The 18,871-nt window shown below is 40.9% G+C and overlaps 1 protein-coding gene across 1 annotated transcript in view; it reads left to right on the top strand.

Annotated features, from left to right (window-relative positions):
- The window catches only part of znf704 (zinc finger protein 704), a 66,633-nt gene that overhangs the window by 7,615 nt on the left and 40,147 nt on the right, over window positions 1–18,871 (top strand). The window contains exon 2 of the mRNA XM_082522079.1: window positions 1,558–1,745. Coding sequence (XP_082378205.1) covers window positions 1,558–1,745 — 188 coding nt within the window. The remainder of the gene's footprint in view (window positions 1–1,557; window positions 1,746–18,871) is intronic.

The raw sequence follows: 18,871 nt of genomic DNA, 5'->3' as shown, positions 1-18,871 counted from the left end.
CATTTAAATCTTACAAATATAGTTATTTGGCTTATATCGTGATAGATATCGTTATCGCCTGAAACGAAAAAAACATATCGTGATATGAAAAAATCTTATATTGCCCAGCTCTAAGTAAAACCAATGCAATGCAGCAGGGTTGACCTATATTCTTATTTCTTGAGAAGTTACTGAATAAGTGTGCAGTGTCCCCAAGTTTCTCAGTCTGATCCAACCCTTGCTTCTTATATCTGACAAAGCCACTCTGTTTGAGGCTTGGCTATGGGAGATAAGTAACCAATGTGATGATGTAGTGAAACCAGTGAAATATACTTCCTCTCTATGTATTTGTTTAAAATACAATGATAGGGTTTTTTCTGTGTATAAGAATGTCTGGGACCAAAGACTTAGGATAATAATATATATAATTTGTTTTTTTTAAGCATTAAAAAGCCGGAAAGGCCATCAATTTCAAGTAAGGCCTAGTAAGGACAGATTTACACTTTACTGTTGTTTATGCCAAATTCTGACCATATCGTCTGCACACACTGGTTGTAACCAGCGTCCTGTCCGCTTGAACCGGTCTGGCAGTTTTCTGGATGTTGTCTCTTTTTAAGACCTTTCTTTGTAAACCATAGAGATGGTTATGTGGGGAAAAATCCCAGTAGATCAGCAGTTTCTGAAATCCTCACCCAGCCTTTTGGGCACCAACAACCATGCCCCATTCAAAGTTACTTAAATGACCTTTCCTCGCCATTCTCATGGTCAGTTTGAACTTCAGCATGTCTGCATGGCTAAATGCATCAACTTGCTGAAATGTTATTGGTTGACTAGATATTTGTGTTACCAAGGAGTTAAGCAGATGTTCCTAATAAGGTGGCTGTGATACATACATACATGCAAACCCTTCTTTCACTCTCTGGCCTTATCAATAAATTGCTCACATTTCTTCCACTAAAACCTGATGGTGTTTGTGAAAGTACAGATGATGCTGTTTTTAAAAATGAATTTTCTTTTTTTTTAAACAAATTACTTTAAAAGCAAGTGTGGTGCTATTATGTAATGTTTTATTATATTTTTGCTCATGACAGTGCAGTCTTTTGTGGAAAACCTCATCCCTCCAAAACGTCTGCAGGAAGAATAATAGACTGGTTTTGTGACTGACCACTGTTCATTTTTTACTCTGTCCAGTGTGTTTTGGCAAAGACTTTTTTTAGGCCCAAGAATGTGGAAATTTTCTTAAACCGTATTTAGACTGTGTTCTATCACATTTGAAATGTAAACATTCAAATTCAAATTTTAGCTGCCAGGTTTTGAGGCAGCCAATGCCCAGACCTTATTTTCTGTCTATTTTTACTTTTGGTTACTCTCTTTAATAATAAATTGAAATGGACTCATTCTGTAGATGTGTTCTTCACCAGTAACAGAATTGCAAAAGATATTTATCATTATGACCTTGTTAAATAAAAAAAGAGGCCATTTGAAGGAGCTGATTGCTACTTCATCATTTCTTCCAACTTATTTATGTGGTATTTCTGCACAAGCACTGAATTATTTCTTTTTTTCGCCTCTCTACAGCAGAGCTCCAGTAACGGAGCTCCAGATGGCCAGAAGGTGGAGGGCAGCTGTCTGAGCCCAGAGCCAGCGGAGGAGCAGCGTTCAACGGACGGAAAACGTGTTAGCCGGGACTCTGACACCCGATCGGTGTCCCTGCTGGAGCAGAAACGCAAAGTAGTCTCCTCCAGCATTGACGTCCCCCACGCTAGGTAGGACTGTGTATATGAAATTCTCTAGCAGTGACAGTCTGATTCCTATCCTGCAGGCAGCTTGGCTAGAGTGGTACAGGCAAAGTTCACGAAAAGTTTATGACATAGATATGTCATCTCACAAATAGGACAGACCTTATGTGGGCTGACATCCTGTATTTTATTTGATCCTCGAAGCCAATTTTGCAGCACATAGTTTACAAGATAATTTGGCAAGAGTCTGCTTTACTCCATTACATAAATATTTTATTATATGGCCTCACACATGCTACACTCTTCCAACATACAGTGTTGTGTGTGTGTGTGTTTATTATAAATAGATAGATATATAGTTGCATAGATGTGTATGTGCAAGTAATCCAAATCCATATAATCCAAAGGTTCAGGCTTCAGACTGATGTAAACACTCAACAGTTTGTTTGTTTTTTTTCTACTGTTAATGTGGATGATGTCATCTCGGGCAGACAGCTGTCTGAGAACATGCCTCAAAGAACTGCTTTTCAAACCTTCTCCTTGTGATCGAGACAAGAAAGTTGACTTCAAGGGAGGGAGAGGGTAGCTAAAACTGCTTCCTGACATAGCGTGAACTACACCAGTGTCTACTATAAGATAAATGTGGATTATTATGAATCGTGACTCACATAAAGCTAGTTTAGTAGAATCCAAGAGTAAAAATATGGAGGCGGAAATGAGCATAATAGGTCCTCTATAAACCGATCCAGACATTTTGTTGATTTAGGATTCTATCCGTGTTCTGAATATTAAAAGGTTTTCAGCAAAATGTTGCTTTTGGATGCTGTTTCTTTAACTTGCAGAAGCATTTATGGGTATTGTTATTTAAACGGCATGCCTCTCTGGTGGTTTCTCAACAGTTACCCTGTTGAGCGTCTTTCCTGCTACACAGCAAAGACACCGTGGCCTTGCAGAATACTTTGCCCTTATAGCCCGCGTGTACAGTTGTTGCTTTCATGTGGTATAAACATTGTGGCACATATTCCAAACTGATCCTACATGCAGAACATAACCCTATACAACTGGAAATAATTATTATGTTATGATGCATTAGTTATTTCTTTACTCATTCGGTGGTTCTCTTTACACTGCACACACACACGTGCACACACACGTGCACACACATGTGCACACAAATATTATTTTAGACCACCAGACTAATTCCCCACATAAGCCATTTCCACAATAGAGCAGTTAACCATTGGTGGGCAGCAGTGCACGACAGTGAAGTTCTATCTAATAAAGGAACAACACTCTTTCTCAATTAAATGTGAAACCCTAATACCTTGTAAAGCACTTTGCTGTTATTGGACATCACTCCTCATTACCTGCCTTCACTCTGCTGCTGGAGTCCAATCGATGGCAACTTGCTGAAAAGTACAGCAAAAGTTTCCCATTTGTGCAACTTTATCACTCCATCCTGAGCTATTGCCTTAAATTTAACTGTTATTTGTTGATGAGTCATTGATTAGAAGCTGCCTTATGGCCCATTAAGAAGGAAGAAAGGTCTATCGCATAGATTAGACTGGAATTTCATACTTGTCCTTTGGATGGGGATTGCAAAAATATTGATATTTATGTGTTTATGGTTGGATGTCTTATTGATTATCTTGCTGCTCAAGTTTATGTGCAATCACTAGACCAACTTCATGTTGTCTAGTGATTGCACCTCCTCCCGCTGAGGCCAGCTAAAAACATTGTAGCCACGGGGAGATGTCTTATAAGTCACATTCAGAAATCCTCATAAAATGACTGAAATAAGACATGACCTTCAGAGAGCTTCACATCTTCAGAGTTATTGGTGTGGGCACACACAGCACTCCGAAAATCCAAATTGGCTCTCCAGCCAGAATTCCAACTGGATTATGTATGCTGTGATCTTATTTAGACTGTGCAGACATCTCTAAGGCACCAAAAACATGAGCACTGTGTGCAATACTTCTTAAATACGTGTGTATATAGAAGCAACCAATGACTAAAGTTAGATTTGGTTTTAAACTATGAACACCTTTGCGTATTTGGGTGTGAAATGAAAAGCTAACAATGGCTGCCATGGCTACTTTTAGCACATTGCCATGGCATGATGGCGTTTTGCAATGTGCTTCTGGAGTCGGGGGCTGTGCTATAACAAAAACTAGTCGTGTCAGATTGTCAGAATAGATCGCACTAATTCCAATCTCATGGTTAGAGGTTAGGATATGGTACCTAAACCCACTATCCACTCTAATGAAGGGCAGCAGATCTTTCACAGTAAACTTGGAAAGAACCCTGTAATTATGTTTTGGTTTTTTTCCCTGCTTTGTTCTAATGAAGCTCTGGCTGCCACTTGTTGAAACACTAATACGAACATTTAAGAAGAAGTCCTTGAAACCAATTCTGTGTACAGACTTTTGTGAAATGATGTCAAATGAAGATAACACTTGCTAAGTCAAGGTTACACTTCACTTTTTTTGTTTTTTTTAGCTTGACAATTTCCATCTGCATCTGAACCAAAAGCTGCTAAAAAAGCAAAAACAGTCAAACATGCTGAAATGCTCTGGCCTTATCAGATCTTGTATTTTTAAGTCTTTTCTGGGGTTGTTTGTGTTACTGCCTTTTTGCACATCAGCAACTTTGTCATTATTAGGGATTTGTTAGTTATTTCACTTCGTGAGCCAAAAAATGAAAGTCACATAAATACCATTTGAAGTCATAAGCCACTTTTCCATAGATTTTTCCATTTTTCAATAAATCGCTGCACCACCTTCCTATTTTCATCGCAATAAATTTAAACAAATGAACTTCTGTACAGTACTCTACTTTCATTTATACCTGAAAGACACCTCTCTTCTGTTTCTGAACATTATTTTTCTGCCTTCATTCGGCAGACACAGTAATGACAGAGACAGGAGACATGGGAAGATAAAGCAAATGTCTATATGTGCAGATGACTTGTTTGCCCCTTAATAAAGTTTCAGCATTGAAGAAGAATAATTGTGGATTATAATTGTGCAAAAGCAGACTCCCCCCCCCCCAAAAAAAAAGAAAATCAATTTTCAGCCCAATTCATAAAGTGTGCTTGCACAATCAAGAAGATGGAAAGTTCATTGTTGCTGCCCCTGAGAGCAGGTATGATTCTAAGCTCTTTCTTTAGATATCCCCACAGTGACCTCGTCGGTATACAGCTCCATTATTGCCTCAAGATTAAGATCCAAAGGTCTCATCCGCTGCACACCTGCGACCAATTTTAAACCTGCTCCCACACTGGGGAAGAAATTGTGTCGCCGCTGACCACAGAGTAACGTTTATCTGTAATGAAGACAAAGGGGCAAAGAGACGAGAGGGAGGGAGGTGGCGAGGAGTAATGGTAAATGGTAAATGGCCTGTATTTATATAGCGCTTTACTAGTCCCTAAGGACCCCAAAGCGCTTTACATATCCAACCCTAACCCTAACCCTGGTGATGGCAAGCTACATTGTAGCCACAGCCACCCTGGGGCGCACTGACAGAGGCGAGGCTGCCGGACACTGGCGCCACCGGGCCCTCTGACCACCACCAGTAGGCAACGGGTGAAGTGTCTTGCCCAAGGACACAACGACCGAGACTGTCCAAGCCGAGGCTCGAACCGGCAACCTTCCGATTACAAGGCGAACTCCCAACTCTTGAGCCACGATCGCCCCACTGGTGGCAAAGGGACGAGGGAGCCCAAGGAAGCCCAAGCACCGAGGGGAAATTTGTGCATACAGCGGAGGGGAAGAAGGTAACGGAGCTGAGAGAGCATGTGTAGCTATTAAGTTAACAGCAAAAGAGAGAGGAAAGGGAGAAAATGCCTGAGGATTTTTGTCAGAGAGAACTCTCCAGAGAAGTCTGACCTTGAGGTTGTTAATTGCGCTCTGAAAAAAAAAAGTTCCCTCTCAACTTGTGATTTACCAAGAAAATGTCTGGCTGTTTGATGGCTCTCCAGATCCCTTGCAACCTAGAATACAATAGGTTCCCTCCCTCGCTGGGATTCAGTGAAGTACCCAAATGCCTCTTCTGCAATCATTGGGAAACTAGAGGAAAAATGACAGTGTGCCATATAAGATGTTGGACCTCGGGGGGCTTTTTGTAACTACATTTCATGCTTCTGCCAGCTTGTCCAACTCTCTGTGCTTTATCGAGTAGCTGCGTACATTGCTTTTGTTTGCAGGATGCTTGCTTTGGCAACTTTTTATGAGTCCTGCAAACAGAAATCGATGGCATTGCATGATTGACATGTGTTGACTGATATTTTTTTCCATCACTACAACCCTCAAACGCTCAGAAATGATTTCCTTTTTTTGTCTTTAAAAAAAATATTTATTCTGCACATTAAGAGTAGAAAGATTTGCTCACTGCGGCAGGTTCTGATTTGTTTATTGCCATGTTTGTCTTTGCTGAATTATCAGACATGGTTAAACATTGTCAGACTGTAGTCTCAGCCAGCTGCTGGGTCTGCTCCTTCCTCCAAGGGCTTATGTTTTCTTTATTCAGGAAACGGCCAATTGTAACAAGAGCTAGTGGGGCCAGACCAGTGGAAAACGAATGGCTTGGCTCTTGACAAATAGCATTCAGGAGACTAATTGCTAGCAGGGGAAGTGAAGTATAACCCTAGATGAAGGCAAAATCAAGAGTGCTTTGCTTGTTATTACAAAATCCCAAAACAGCAGATCTGAGGGTTTAAATCCTCTTCTCTTCAGAAAGCCAGCAACCCCCCCACCCCACCCCAAATCTGTCTAGCATTAACAGAGGTTATTCATGTATTTCTAAATGACTGGACCCCTTGCTGTTCCTCCATGATGTTTTTTCTTTCCTTGTTTCTTTTTTTAATGCATAAAAGCTCAACAAAGTTACACATGTAATTTAATTATGGTAACTGATGACAAGGAGTCTGGTGGGGTGGACTGGAATTTGGGAGGGGACCAACTTCAAAACCAGCATTGTTGCCAAGAGCATTTTGTTATTGTCATTTTTTTTATTGTTGATCAGTGTGCTTGCAGATCACCCAGTTTAGTGCGCTGAGCCAACCATGTGCTCCACTCTCAGAGCCGCCTGCATCAGCCAACTCAGGCATGGAACAAGGCCAAAGACAAAAAGAGGCCCAGAGGGACTCTCAAATTATCGTTTGTCTTTTGATAAAGTGGCACGGCCTGTAATCAGTTTGTTTTCCTGCTGTTCGGTGGTTTTGTTTGTGTTTATGGAGTTTTCTTACCTTTTTGGAAACACCGCTGCAGCTCTCGCTGCTTTTGCACAACGTGTTTGTGTTTGCGGTGAGCGCCGGCGCTCGAGTTTCGAAATAAGAGAAAGTAGGGGAGCGGCGTGGGTTTTCGAAAGAGTGAGTGACATAGAGGGAAAGCGAGAGAGGGAGGGAAAAAGCGCACTGTGCATTTGCCAAAGAAAACAGTTTTCTTGGTTTGGATGCCAGTGGAGTTTAGAAACCAGAAGATTACTATCTGAAAAGACAAATCATTCCTTCTCCTCCACTGTCTAACTTTCCTAATCTCAGTGGGCCTTTATCTGATTGGATGTTGATGGGGTTTTTTTTTTCTCCTCACAACAGTTTGACCAAACCAGGTGTGCTGAGGCAAATATTCCGACAATCTGATTGGCTTTACCACACACAGCTAAAAATAACAGAAACGTGTTTGTATTCATATAAAAGGAACATTGTTCAGCATGTGTAAATCAGCGTTCCTGCTTTTGAACCATAAAAACGGCTTCTGAAAATACGAATGTTGTGATTTATTTTGATGGCAGCCTTAGCTGGGATTTTTTAATTTATTTATTTAGTTGTTTTTTTTTTATTTAAAGCTAAAGAAAAAAAATCCCCATCAACATCCAATCAGATAAAGGCCCACTGAGATTAGGAAAGTTAGACAGTGGAGGAGAAGGAATGATTTTTTCCTTTAGCACATTCCTTAAATACAAGCAAATGGAAAATGGAGAGAACAAAAGAAAAGAAGGAAAAAAACACATTTGGATGCAGTGTGTTTACAGGCCACCCAGTAGCTCCCACCCCAAACACCACTGGATGTCCTGTGAATAAAACCTGAACACTGATCAGAAAACTTTAAAGATGCTTGATTTGGTGCTGTATAAATAACTTTTAATTGAACGTCAGTGGCCGATATTCATCTGTTGTGTCACTACAGTTTGTACAGGCTAAAGGGTTAAAGAGCATGTGACTCAGAGCTGAAGGAGCTTAAAACAAAGATTTCTTTGTTTCTCTTGAACACGAGGGGAGATAAATAATGACGTCTGTATCATCTGTTGGCCAAATCGTTTTAAACATCGATATCAGCTCAGGATTTCACATTCATTGCATCCCGATTAAATCACTCTTAGATTTTTTTATCTTGCCTTAGCCTTAGAGTAGGATAAAGACAGCTTTATTTTTATGCTTTATTGTCGTGGAGCCCTGATAGAAGAAGCCCCAGCAGCCACTAGGGATCGTCTCAAGGTGTTGGCTCTGGCTTATGTGGGGTTAAAAGGTCTCTGATCATATCTCGGTACCAGGTGCATATGGGTTTTTTTTTGTGTATGTTTTTTTTTATAATGGATCAGCAGAATCTTAAAATCAATTCTGAGAGGATCAGCTAACCAGTGTAAACATGCCCAAATTAGACTGATACAATCTAATTAGTGTCAGGGTTGTGCGGTAACTATCACCTGCATCAGTGCAATACCACACCCTTTCTCTCTAACCTCCCATTTTACATCTTTGGTGTCTCAGTAAAATATAACTCAGCGTAATGAGCCCAAATTAGATCTTCTCTGTGGGGATAAAGAATAAATGCACAGGAGACGTGAAACCCAGCTGAGACAAAAAAGCAGCGCATGTGCCGCAGGGTGTCGTTGGAGCTTTCGCGCATGAAGGATTTTTTTTTTTCGTGGAGCGCATCTTATTAAACAGAGGCCTGCATGGATTACTTAAATATCATGCCTGTTGTTTCTCGGGGGTTCTGCCTCCACAAGTTGGTGACATGTTGTTGATAAGTGAAGAAAGTAGGTTAAATTGGCTAACTCTGTTCAGCAGGATTTGCTGCCGCCATCTAATCTCAAATACAGTATTCACAGATCAACCTCACCCTGCTGTTAATGAAGCTTTAGATTTATTACACGTAGACTAATCAAAGGCAAACTCCTCTTCCTCCTCTCAATATCTGAGGCACGCAAGTGAGAGCCACACTGAGTTGGTCTGCCAGGACATTTGAAAGGATCTCGCTCCCGAGAACAACAAACCTGACAGGAGTATAATTGTGAGTTTAAATTTATATGCAAATGGGTTTTTAATTAAGTGTGCTGCTAGTGTACATGGGGGAATAGGTAGCTATGGATTAGTCGGCTGGCCTGAATCCAATATGAACTTTTGCCAAAGCGCTGGACGCAGGAAGTGTGCAGGCAAGGTGTGTGTTATTGTTGGGCTCTCATAGTGAGTTATGTGCAAGTTGACCTCTAACCCATGGGTCTGGGTAAGCTTAATATAAAAAATAATATAAGTTCGAGCAGGTCAGGGTCAAAAAGCGACAAAGACTGTTATAGGCTGAATAAATCAAAAAAATATTTTATGCTATTGGCTGGGCTGTGATTGCTAGTATACCTTACACCTATTCTTCCCCCTGCACAGACTGCACTCCAGCTACATTTATACATAATTCAATATCCTGTAACTTAAAAGGCTCGGCATGACTGATATTACTGGCAGGTTTCTGTCTATCACAAATATATGAGTACCCGAACATAATAATATATATAACTTCTTAAACAATTTGTCAGATACACGTTGCTAGTACCTGTTTGGAACCACATTTACTGTCAGTACTGCATTATTTCTTGTCTATAATCTCAAACCAGTTTGAGATTATTTTTGCCCAAATTTTGTGTGTGAATTGTATTCTCACTTTCCTGTTCTTTGCTGACAGGAGTAACACCTGCTGTGGTCTTTAGCACCTAAATATGTAGTATTGGTTGGGCTTTAGCTTATAGCCTGGATTGTGGCTGTAAAATTGTAGAATTATGGATAAGGTGTCTTGCAGTGGAGTTGTTGGTCAGGTTGGGTTTGAGTGGTTCATTTCAATTGATTTCATAATTGGATGGCGCAGTTATTAAAAACTCTGCTCTGAACATCCGTGTAGTCCGGGATTTACACTGACATTAACGATGGAGATTTGAAAGCACCAGCATACATCTGGCACACTAATTACAAACATTAATGATCTCCTGTCTTAATTTGAAGGTTCACTGCATGTGGTTTGATTGACTTGGTCTAAATAATGTATTTGAAACTCAAGATGTCCACTATTGATGTCTATCAGTGTAATTGACTCATTATAGCCCACATTTGTTTTGAAGCCATCAGCAAAAACTTGGGTAAAACAGGTATTGAGGCCGTAAATAAAGATAACGTGGCAATAATGTTCACTATTACTGTCAGGGGAGGGTGACTAAATGCTTTGACGTGACAGCACAGAATCACAATTTATCAATGAATTAAAGCCTCTCGGAAAATACCAGAAATTTGCTCATTTGTTCTATCACTGTTTTCCACCAAGTGGTTTTGTATTCAGTTGTCATATGCCTGAAATGTATACAGCAGTGGTTAAAACCCAGTGTTTGTGTGACGTTAGCTCTGTGGGCCCTCCGCTGCTGCAGTGGACTAATCTATAGTCCCCATTTTTAATGGACTGATTGCTGAGTGCTGTAGGAAAAGAAAAGCACCCATTGATCCTATTGACGCATGTGCATTATTCTCATCTGTGGTGTGTGTGTATATAAGGTAGTACTAATTAACAGCATTATCAAGTGGCACACATCGTATTCAAACATAAGAACTAATGATGACCTAAAGTTAATGTGGATTTTACTTAGATTTCCTCAAAGCTCAAACATTTAACTAGTGAACAGATGCTGAACAAAAGCAAGAAAAGCAACAGGGTGGATTACGTGGGCTGCTGTGCTTTTGAAATGACAATATGTGTGTAATATTTGTTTGAAGCTACAGCAAAGTCTTACATATAGCATTATTGACATGCATGCCAATACTGTAGAGGCTCCCAAAATACCCCACAAATCTCAATAGATACACTATATTGCCAAAAGTATTCACTCACCCGTGCCCCTTAGTTTCAGGAACTCTTCAGCATACAAAGACATGTTGGACAATTTCATCCTACCTACTTTGTGGGAACAGTTTGGGGATGGCCTCTTCCTGTTCCAACATGTCTGTGCACCAGTGCACAAAGCGAGGTCCATAAAAACATGAATGAGTGAGTTTGGTGTGGAAGAACTTGACTGGCCTGCACAGAGTCCTGACCTCAACCCGACAGAACACCTTTGGGATGAATTAGAGCAGAGACTGTGAACCAGGCTTTCTCGTTCAACATCAGTATCTGACCTCACAAATGTGCTTCTGGAAGAATGGTCAAAAATTCCAATACACACACTCCTAAACCTTGTGAAAAGCCTTCCCAGAAGGTTTGAGGGGTTATAGCTGTAAAGGGTGGGCTGACATCATCCTAAACCCCTATGGATTAAGAATGGGATGTTCATGTGTGTGAAAGGAAGTCAATACTTTTGGTGTCAGTCACCTCCAGCAACCAAATAAGGAATACATATTTTTCCCTAGCAACCAGTGGTTTCAAGGGGATTGCCGACCAGTCTATGCATGTGTGACTTTTCAGCAGAAAACCCATTAAACAAATATTCAAATAGTGAAGCATTTGTGTGCTGCTCTGCCATACTAAGACATTTTAAGAATGTGCTTACAGGTTTGGAATATATATTGCAGCTTGTTGTTTAAGCACGTTTGTTCGATTTTTTTTTTTTGGAATTAAGCTGCAGTCTACTACCTTGTTTGCTCTAAAAAACACAGAGAACTCAAAGTGATGTCTCACAGATTTTACAATTTCTGTCATAATTTGATATCAGTACTATTACACTGACCCAGGGGCACAAAAATATTGTGGTACCATTAGGAATTTGCAAGTCTAACCCAAACATAAACCCGGCGCTGCTGAAGTCCCTCCCACCTGCACACATTATTTCTAATTAGGGCCATCAATTGTAAAGCTTCACTGACCTGTCTGTTTTAAATTATTGATGTCTGTCAGGCTGACAGGCTTTATTAATTAAAATGGAGATGTACTAATTAAGAGCACCACATGAGGGTGTCTTAACTGCAGCCACCTTTTAATTTGAGTGTCGCACATCAGTTTTATCGCGGTTTGGCAGAGTGGGCGAGGCATGTCGAAGTGGCGGTGAAGGCAGGGTGGAGGTACCCTGGTTTGATTGTGTTTCATTAATCTGCATGTGTGTATGTGTTTACTCTTCTACTTTTGAGTTGTCACTATGCGGAATGCTAGCATCGTCCGCTTTATAGACCAGATGTTGTAATGGTTTTCTTACTTTGTTTGTGGTGTTTGCATGGAAACATCCGTTATTCTTCGTTATAATCTCAGCAGATAAGTGCAAATTAAAGTCAACGGCATACCCGTGGTAGTTCCTCCTATAAACTGCTCGCCATATGTTTTATTGCGGGGCCCTTAATTGTATTTTTAATCTGCTGAGACGCTGGACTGAGGCACCATATAAAAACTGTTTGGTGTGCTGTCTTCAGTAACTTATCTTGGTATTATGCAGGAACATCTTTCAATTAGTCTCTCAGATCTTTGAATGAAATGTGTAAATTGCTGTGAGACTTGCTTAGCATGGTTCAGTGCATATTTTTTTTATCAAATTAATTGTGTGTCTGTGCATGTTCTTTTATGGCTAGTATATATTTTCAGGGACATTAATATACGTGTGGTAAGGATGTTGTAATTCCTTTTTATTGTTTCAATCCTACCATATTACTCACCAACAGCGTTTTTCTTATATCGGGTTATTTCAGGTCACAACAAAGGTTTCTAAGTTAGGGATGTCATCAGTACCAAAGCTGTTGATACCTTTTGATAGCAAAATTCAGAAAACGCAAATATGCCATAGGTCCTGGTAAACTGGTTAGCAATTTTGCCTCACAGCGAGGAAGTCATGGGTTTGAATCCACTGGGCGACCGGGGTTTCTCTGTGTTGAGTTTGAATGTTCTCCCTGTGGTTTCTCTCCATGTACTCTACATTCTTCCAAAAGTTCAAAGGAATACTTGGTGAGTCAGAATTCGCCGTAGGTGTGAATGTGAATGGCTGTCTGTCTCTCTGTGTTAGCCCTGTGATAGGCTGTCCAGGGTGTATGCTACGATTAATCGTTAGAAAATCGCGATCTCGATTCATACTTATGTGCGATCTCATTTCCAAATGACAACGATTTAAAAAAAAGAAAAAAAGACGACAACGACTGTACCGCATTTTGATCCGGGACGTAATCTGCATGAAAACAAGCGCTCACTCTTCCTGCTTGACAAATGACAAGGGCGGAGCCTTATACCACGTGGTACAGAAGCTGTGCCGTGTGATGCTAACATTAGCAGGGAAAAAAACAACGGAGAGCACGTCAGGGATGACGAGAAAGTGACAGGAGAAAATCCGTCCCGGTCAACCACCCAAACATCAATAACGGGAACCTTATACAGCGCTTCCCTATACCCGTCGAACTCCCGCAGGCACAAAGAAATTACGGAGGCTATTACTTATCACCTGACCAAAGATATGGCTCCCATCAACACTGTGCAAAAAGAGGGATTTAGCAAAATGATCAACACCCTAGACAAACGTTACACAGTGCCGTCCCGCAACTATTTTTCTATTGTTGCACTACCTGCTCTATACACGCAGTGTCGAGCAACGGTGGACACGGAATTTCAAGCAGTACAACATTTTGCGGCAACCACAAAACGTGAGACATTTGTTTTTATGTTTATTTATTGTTTTTATGTTCAGTTTCAACTGTTACGAAGTTGATGTGCAGTTAATAAGTGCAATAAATATTTATATTGGAAAAGAAAATCGTGAGAGAATCGTGATCTCAATTCTAAACCAAAAAATTGTGATTCTCATTTTATGCAAAATCGTGCAGCCCTAGTGTATGCTGCCTCACGCCCTATGACAGCTGGGATATTCTCCAGCCCTCCGCAGCAGCAATTCATCCAGGCATCAGACACCTCGAAGTGTTCTAGTCTATCGTTTTGTGCTGAAGAAGGACGCCCACATGGCTCACAAAACAACATGAAAGATTAGTGTAGCTTCCACGATGGCGCCGCCCCAACTTGTTGACAAGGCAGTAAGAGTCAGGTATGAAAGTACTTTGGTTTTTAACCTGAAATACACATTACCATTTTGTTTGAGACAGCTGGCATTGCTGTAGCGAAATCCATAGACCAAAATCCATAATCCAATAGACTTCCATGGCATTCTGTGATGTAACTAACATTATACCTCATCGTAACCTTAGTAGGCTAATCAGCCACTATTCTAACATTTCAGTCTGTCCTGTCTACAAAATATAATGATAATATTTGTTGATTTTGATTTTAAAATTACTTTTAAATAAAGGAGTTTGTTTAAGTTTAAATTTAAGTACATGAGATTGTTTTGGTTTTAATTTGGGTATGGAGAATCCTGCATGTTTGCTGGCTTTGGCTCTGACTACTGATTTTCTGGTATCGTGACATGCCTTCTATAATCTATGATTATTTTACTAGTCATTTTCCTTTGGCTCTGTTTCAAAAACCCTTTGCTGTGCAGCAAAATATCTTGAGTGCAATAATCCCCCCCCCACAACACTTGTGGTTGGATGGACAAATCTCACATTTTTCAATTTTTCCTTTCCTCCTTTAGAAGAGCTTTGACCCCATAATCCTCTACTAATGGTATCAAAGGTTTTTGTATTGATCCAATGACAGTTGAGTATTGATCAGAGGAGGACACATTACCTGCTAATTAGCTGTTTGAAACAACATTACACACCATCATGTTGATAGAGAACTGAGTTTTAACCACAGGAATACGTTTTAGTGTTTAAAGAACTGATGTTGAAAGCGATTGTCAGTTACCGCCTGGGTTACAGCCAAGCTGTAAAAAAAGAAAAGAAAAAAAAAGCAGTCTGTAAAAGCACTTTTCTGTTCATTTGCAGTAAAAATAAAAGTACAGTAACAAATTTGTAGATTAAACAGGGCCTTCATCCGATCCTGACTTATGTAACGAGCCAAAACCATTATGTCTACATGAGTGTTAATATCCAGATGTGAGATGAATGCACCTTCTGGGCTAACAGATGCATCAAAGATATTTACACCGTGGGAGAGGCTATAATGCATTTAGAACTGTTGCATGTAATTTCACCTCAAAGGGAGCAATAAGATATTTCTTCATATAAGCAGCAACCATACACGCTAAATGTTGTGACAGCGCAGCGTGTATCGGGGATCTTTCGGTGCAGATGTGCTTGATTTGCTCTCAGGTTTTTTTTTGGTATTGTTATGTTTAGCGATGAAATAAGTATTAGGAAAGCTAGAAAGCCCACTGCTGTGCAGCCTTCTTTGAATTGAGTTCAGTGCTGTTAAATCTTCTGCATTTAGCCAAAACTATCCCACAGATGTCTTCCTCAACAAAGAGGCCTTATGCTGCGAGGAGGGGAGCGATAAAGTTAATTGAAAGTTAGCCATTGGCGAGTCTGACATCTAACAACCATCTGCTGAGGAAGATCTACATAAATTGTTCCCAAATAGGACAACAGTGGAATATCCTTTTACTCCATAATCCAATAAGGGGCCTCCCTGGTCTTTGGTGTCTCCAATAAGATCTAAAGCTGCGAGGAGGCAGCAGAGCAGGACTGTAAATAAGTGAGCAGGCACTTCCAAAATAGATTTTAAACTGTCATCTGCCAGGTTTCGGTTAACTGACTTGGACAGATTTACATTCAGTGGAAGAAGACAAAAGGACATGGAGGACGGCTGCCTTTGCTCCTAATTATTGTCCTTGTGATTGTCTCTCAGAAATCATCATGACACATATGGTTTTTACACACACACTGGACTTTCTGGACTTTGTTTTTGCACAACACTGGTCACTATATTCTTCATTTCCAGTTAATACTTGTACAGCTGCTGTTATTGTGTATATATTTATTTAGATTTCTTCATACATTCTTATATAGTTCTATATTGTGTATTTTGTTGTACAGTTATTTTATTTTCAACTTTAATTTATATATTTTATCTTATTCTCCCAGTTAAATTTACCCTTCATTCTAATTTGTGTTGTACAGTTATTTCATTTTTAACCTTAATTTATATTTTATTCCTTCCTAGTTAAATTTACCCTTTTTAATTTTTCATATTTATTTCCTATCTTATTCATAGCCTTTTCCTTTTTTGTTTTCTTTAGGTCACGAGCAGTTGTCCAAGCATTTCACTACATATCGTACTGTGTATGACTGTGTACGTGACAAATAAAATTTGAATTTGAATTTGACATTTAAAATCTGTAAACCTGCTTTTGGTGGTGCTAAAACTTCTAAATGGTGGACCTCAGCTGCATCATAAAAGCGCCAGATCATAATTGGCCATGGCCACACACCACCCAACCTTCAAATAAGATAAAGCTTCTGATTGGCGCGTCTCCTCTCTGTAGGGGTCCAGTGCAATATTCTCCCTGTCTCTCTTTTATCCACTCACACTTTCTCTTCTTTGTCTCACTCTCTCTCTTTTCCTCCACCGTCCTTTGTTCTTTAAAGACATTTGTCATTAGCTTCATTAGTTTCACCTGCAGGCCAGCAGACATGCTTACTGTAGACTCACAGACACACAACCCCTGAAGGTAAAAGGTTAATTTTTAATTTTTTTATTTTTTTCTTACAGCGCTGCTCTTCTTCAGGTTGTCGCTCGTAGCTGTACAAAACAGCTTGTAAGTAATTAAACAGCCAGCAGTGGCACGTCTTGCTTTGAGGTAGATTATAGGAGTATCTTTGTGCGGGGTGTGGGGTGTACACTTTCAGGGTGGTGCTGGAATTCAGAAGGCAGCTGGTACAGTTGCCCCCTCAGCCCCCCTATTTGGAAAGATTGTTCGCACCATCTCCTGTTTTCATAGACAAACATCAGCCCCACCGACGGCGCGTTCTTAATATCAGCGATGCGACTGTTTCCCCCAACTATAGATTCATTACCCTCCCTCCCACATGCTTTCTGTATCATGTCCCCCTGTAAACAATGGGAGCCCGTGGCTTCGGTCACGTGGACTACCAGCTCTGCAGGCGAGGTTGTTATTGTTTTGATTTGGGTTCCACATGCTCGACTTGACTCCCATGTGAGCGGGATAGTCTGAGTGTGTGTGTGTGTGTGTGTGTGTGTGTGTGTGTGTGTGTGTGTGTGTGTGTGTGCAATCACTTTATGGGTTTGGGTCGGGTGGGACTCCAATGTTCTGCCAAACCAGAGAGCTGCAGAGCTGCAGATGTTGTGCGTGTGTTTTTGCATGTATGCCTGAGTGTGTACTTGTGTGCGTGTATCGTAGCAGCTTTGGCAGCACTGTCTCACTATGAGCCGAAAATGGATGTGTTTACCAGGGGTTTCTCTCTCCCCTTCTCTTGGTCTCTCTTTTAAAGCACCCTCTCTTATTTTCGCTCCTCCAGCCTTGATGGAGGGCAACATAACACATTAGACAGTCACACCAAAGCATTTTCTCCAGCTTAGGTCTGCAAACATGCACATAAACCATGTTGCGTAGCCGTACTCCATATAGCATGAATAATTCACGACCCCTCATTGATATCAGTGTAAACACGGGTGCTTCCCTGCAGTATGGTCTTTGTGGGGAGTGTTGGTGACCGCTTTAACTTCAAATCAACTTACGCATAAGCCACGCACACGCCTTCTTCCAGTAACAACTTATTGCATTGCCAGTCAAAGCCACGGCCTTCACTAACCTGGATAAAGTTGTACTGGTGCTAAATCAGACTTGACAGCTGGTTTTATATATTGGATTAACTCAGAGGTGAATGTGTTTTCTGGGTTGAATGTATCCTGCTGTGTGGGAGATGATGTCTCACTGATCTTCACTAAAACAAAGAGAAAACTGTTGCTCCCCTTACTCCTTTAACCTCCCTCCTGTTTTTCCCACTTACAGTACACTTTGTACTCTTGCTGGCCAATCGTGTCCCTTTGTTTTTTTTTTTATTACATTCATCTCTCTTCCACTGTCACTGCATGAGCTTTCCATCTCTTTCTTCCCCTCCTGCTTTTACCTCCCTCACCGGAGATATTCTGTCTTACTTTCTCCATCTCTGCTTTTCCGCTCTTTCCCCCTCTTCGCTCCCCCATGATCCGTGTCTCTCCCACCCTCCCACAGTCCAGCCCTCCCTCTCTTCCTTTGTCTTCTCTCTCTTTTCTGCCTGCTTTGTGTGTGTGACTGTATTTTTCCTCTGACTGACAAGAGAGATGTTCTCCTGCTGCTGAGCTCTAGAAGAGGCAGCGTGGCAGAATTACAGCAGCGTACGGAACACACAGAGGCGGATACACGTTGTTTGTCCGAGCGTTCGACGACAAGGAGCCGTGTCGAATTCTGGCAACCTGGAGCGTTTTCAAAATTTCAAATGTGTCCACGAATTTTAGAGCTACCCGCTGTTCGTTTGGACGTTCTCACATGCAAACTTTAAATGTTTTAGCTTTAATTAATAATGTACACATAAATTAACATGCAGTGTACTCAACATGTATACAGAGGTCCACTGGAGACAAACACACATATGCACACCTCAAATTAGCTATGCAAATATGCCAGTCATTTGTAGTTGCTCCCCTATAGAAAGGGTTAAGTAACTAATAATCAGAACCATCACCCATCTGAAACTGATAACAGTATCAGAGAGAGGTAGACAGCAAAGAGACATTGTTTTTTTTCCTTGTTTACCTTTTGATTGCAGACTACTGTAAGCTAAGGGACGCAGCGTTGACCCAAATGCTAAGTGACAATTGGCACGTTGGCTGGTTGAAAGCGTCCATCAATTTGTGGCCTCGCTCGCGGCTGCTTAGAGCGTTAGCGCTGAGGACGTGAGCGGCATGATGACATACACACAGGTGCGGGAGTGCAGCTCGGGAGTGCAGTCACATTCACGTAGCCTGTAGGTTTTCCTTTCTGCCGGTTTTATTGTCATTTCTGCCACACTTGCATTCGGATGCGATTTAATAAATCCT

The sequence above is a fragment of the Aulonocara stuartgranti genome (assembly GCF_965226115.1).
Source record: "Aulonocara stuartgranti genome assembly, chromosome: 22".
Taxonomy (NCBI): Eukaryota; Metazoa; Chordata; class Actinopteri; order Cichliformes; family Cichlidae; genus Aulonocara; species Aulonocara stuartgranti.
Note: the sequence above shows the minus strand (reverse complement) of the source record. Positions and strands in the feature narration are given on the sequence as shown.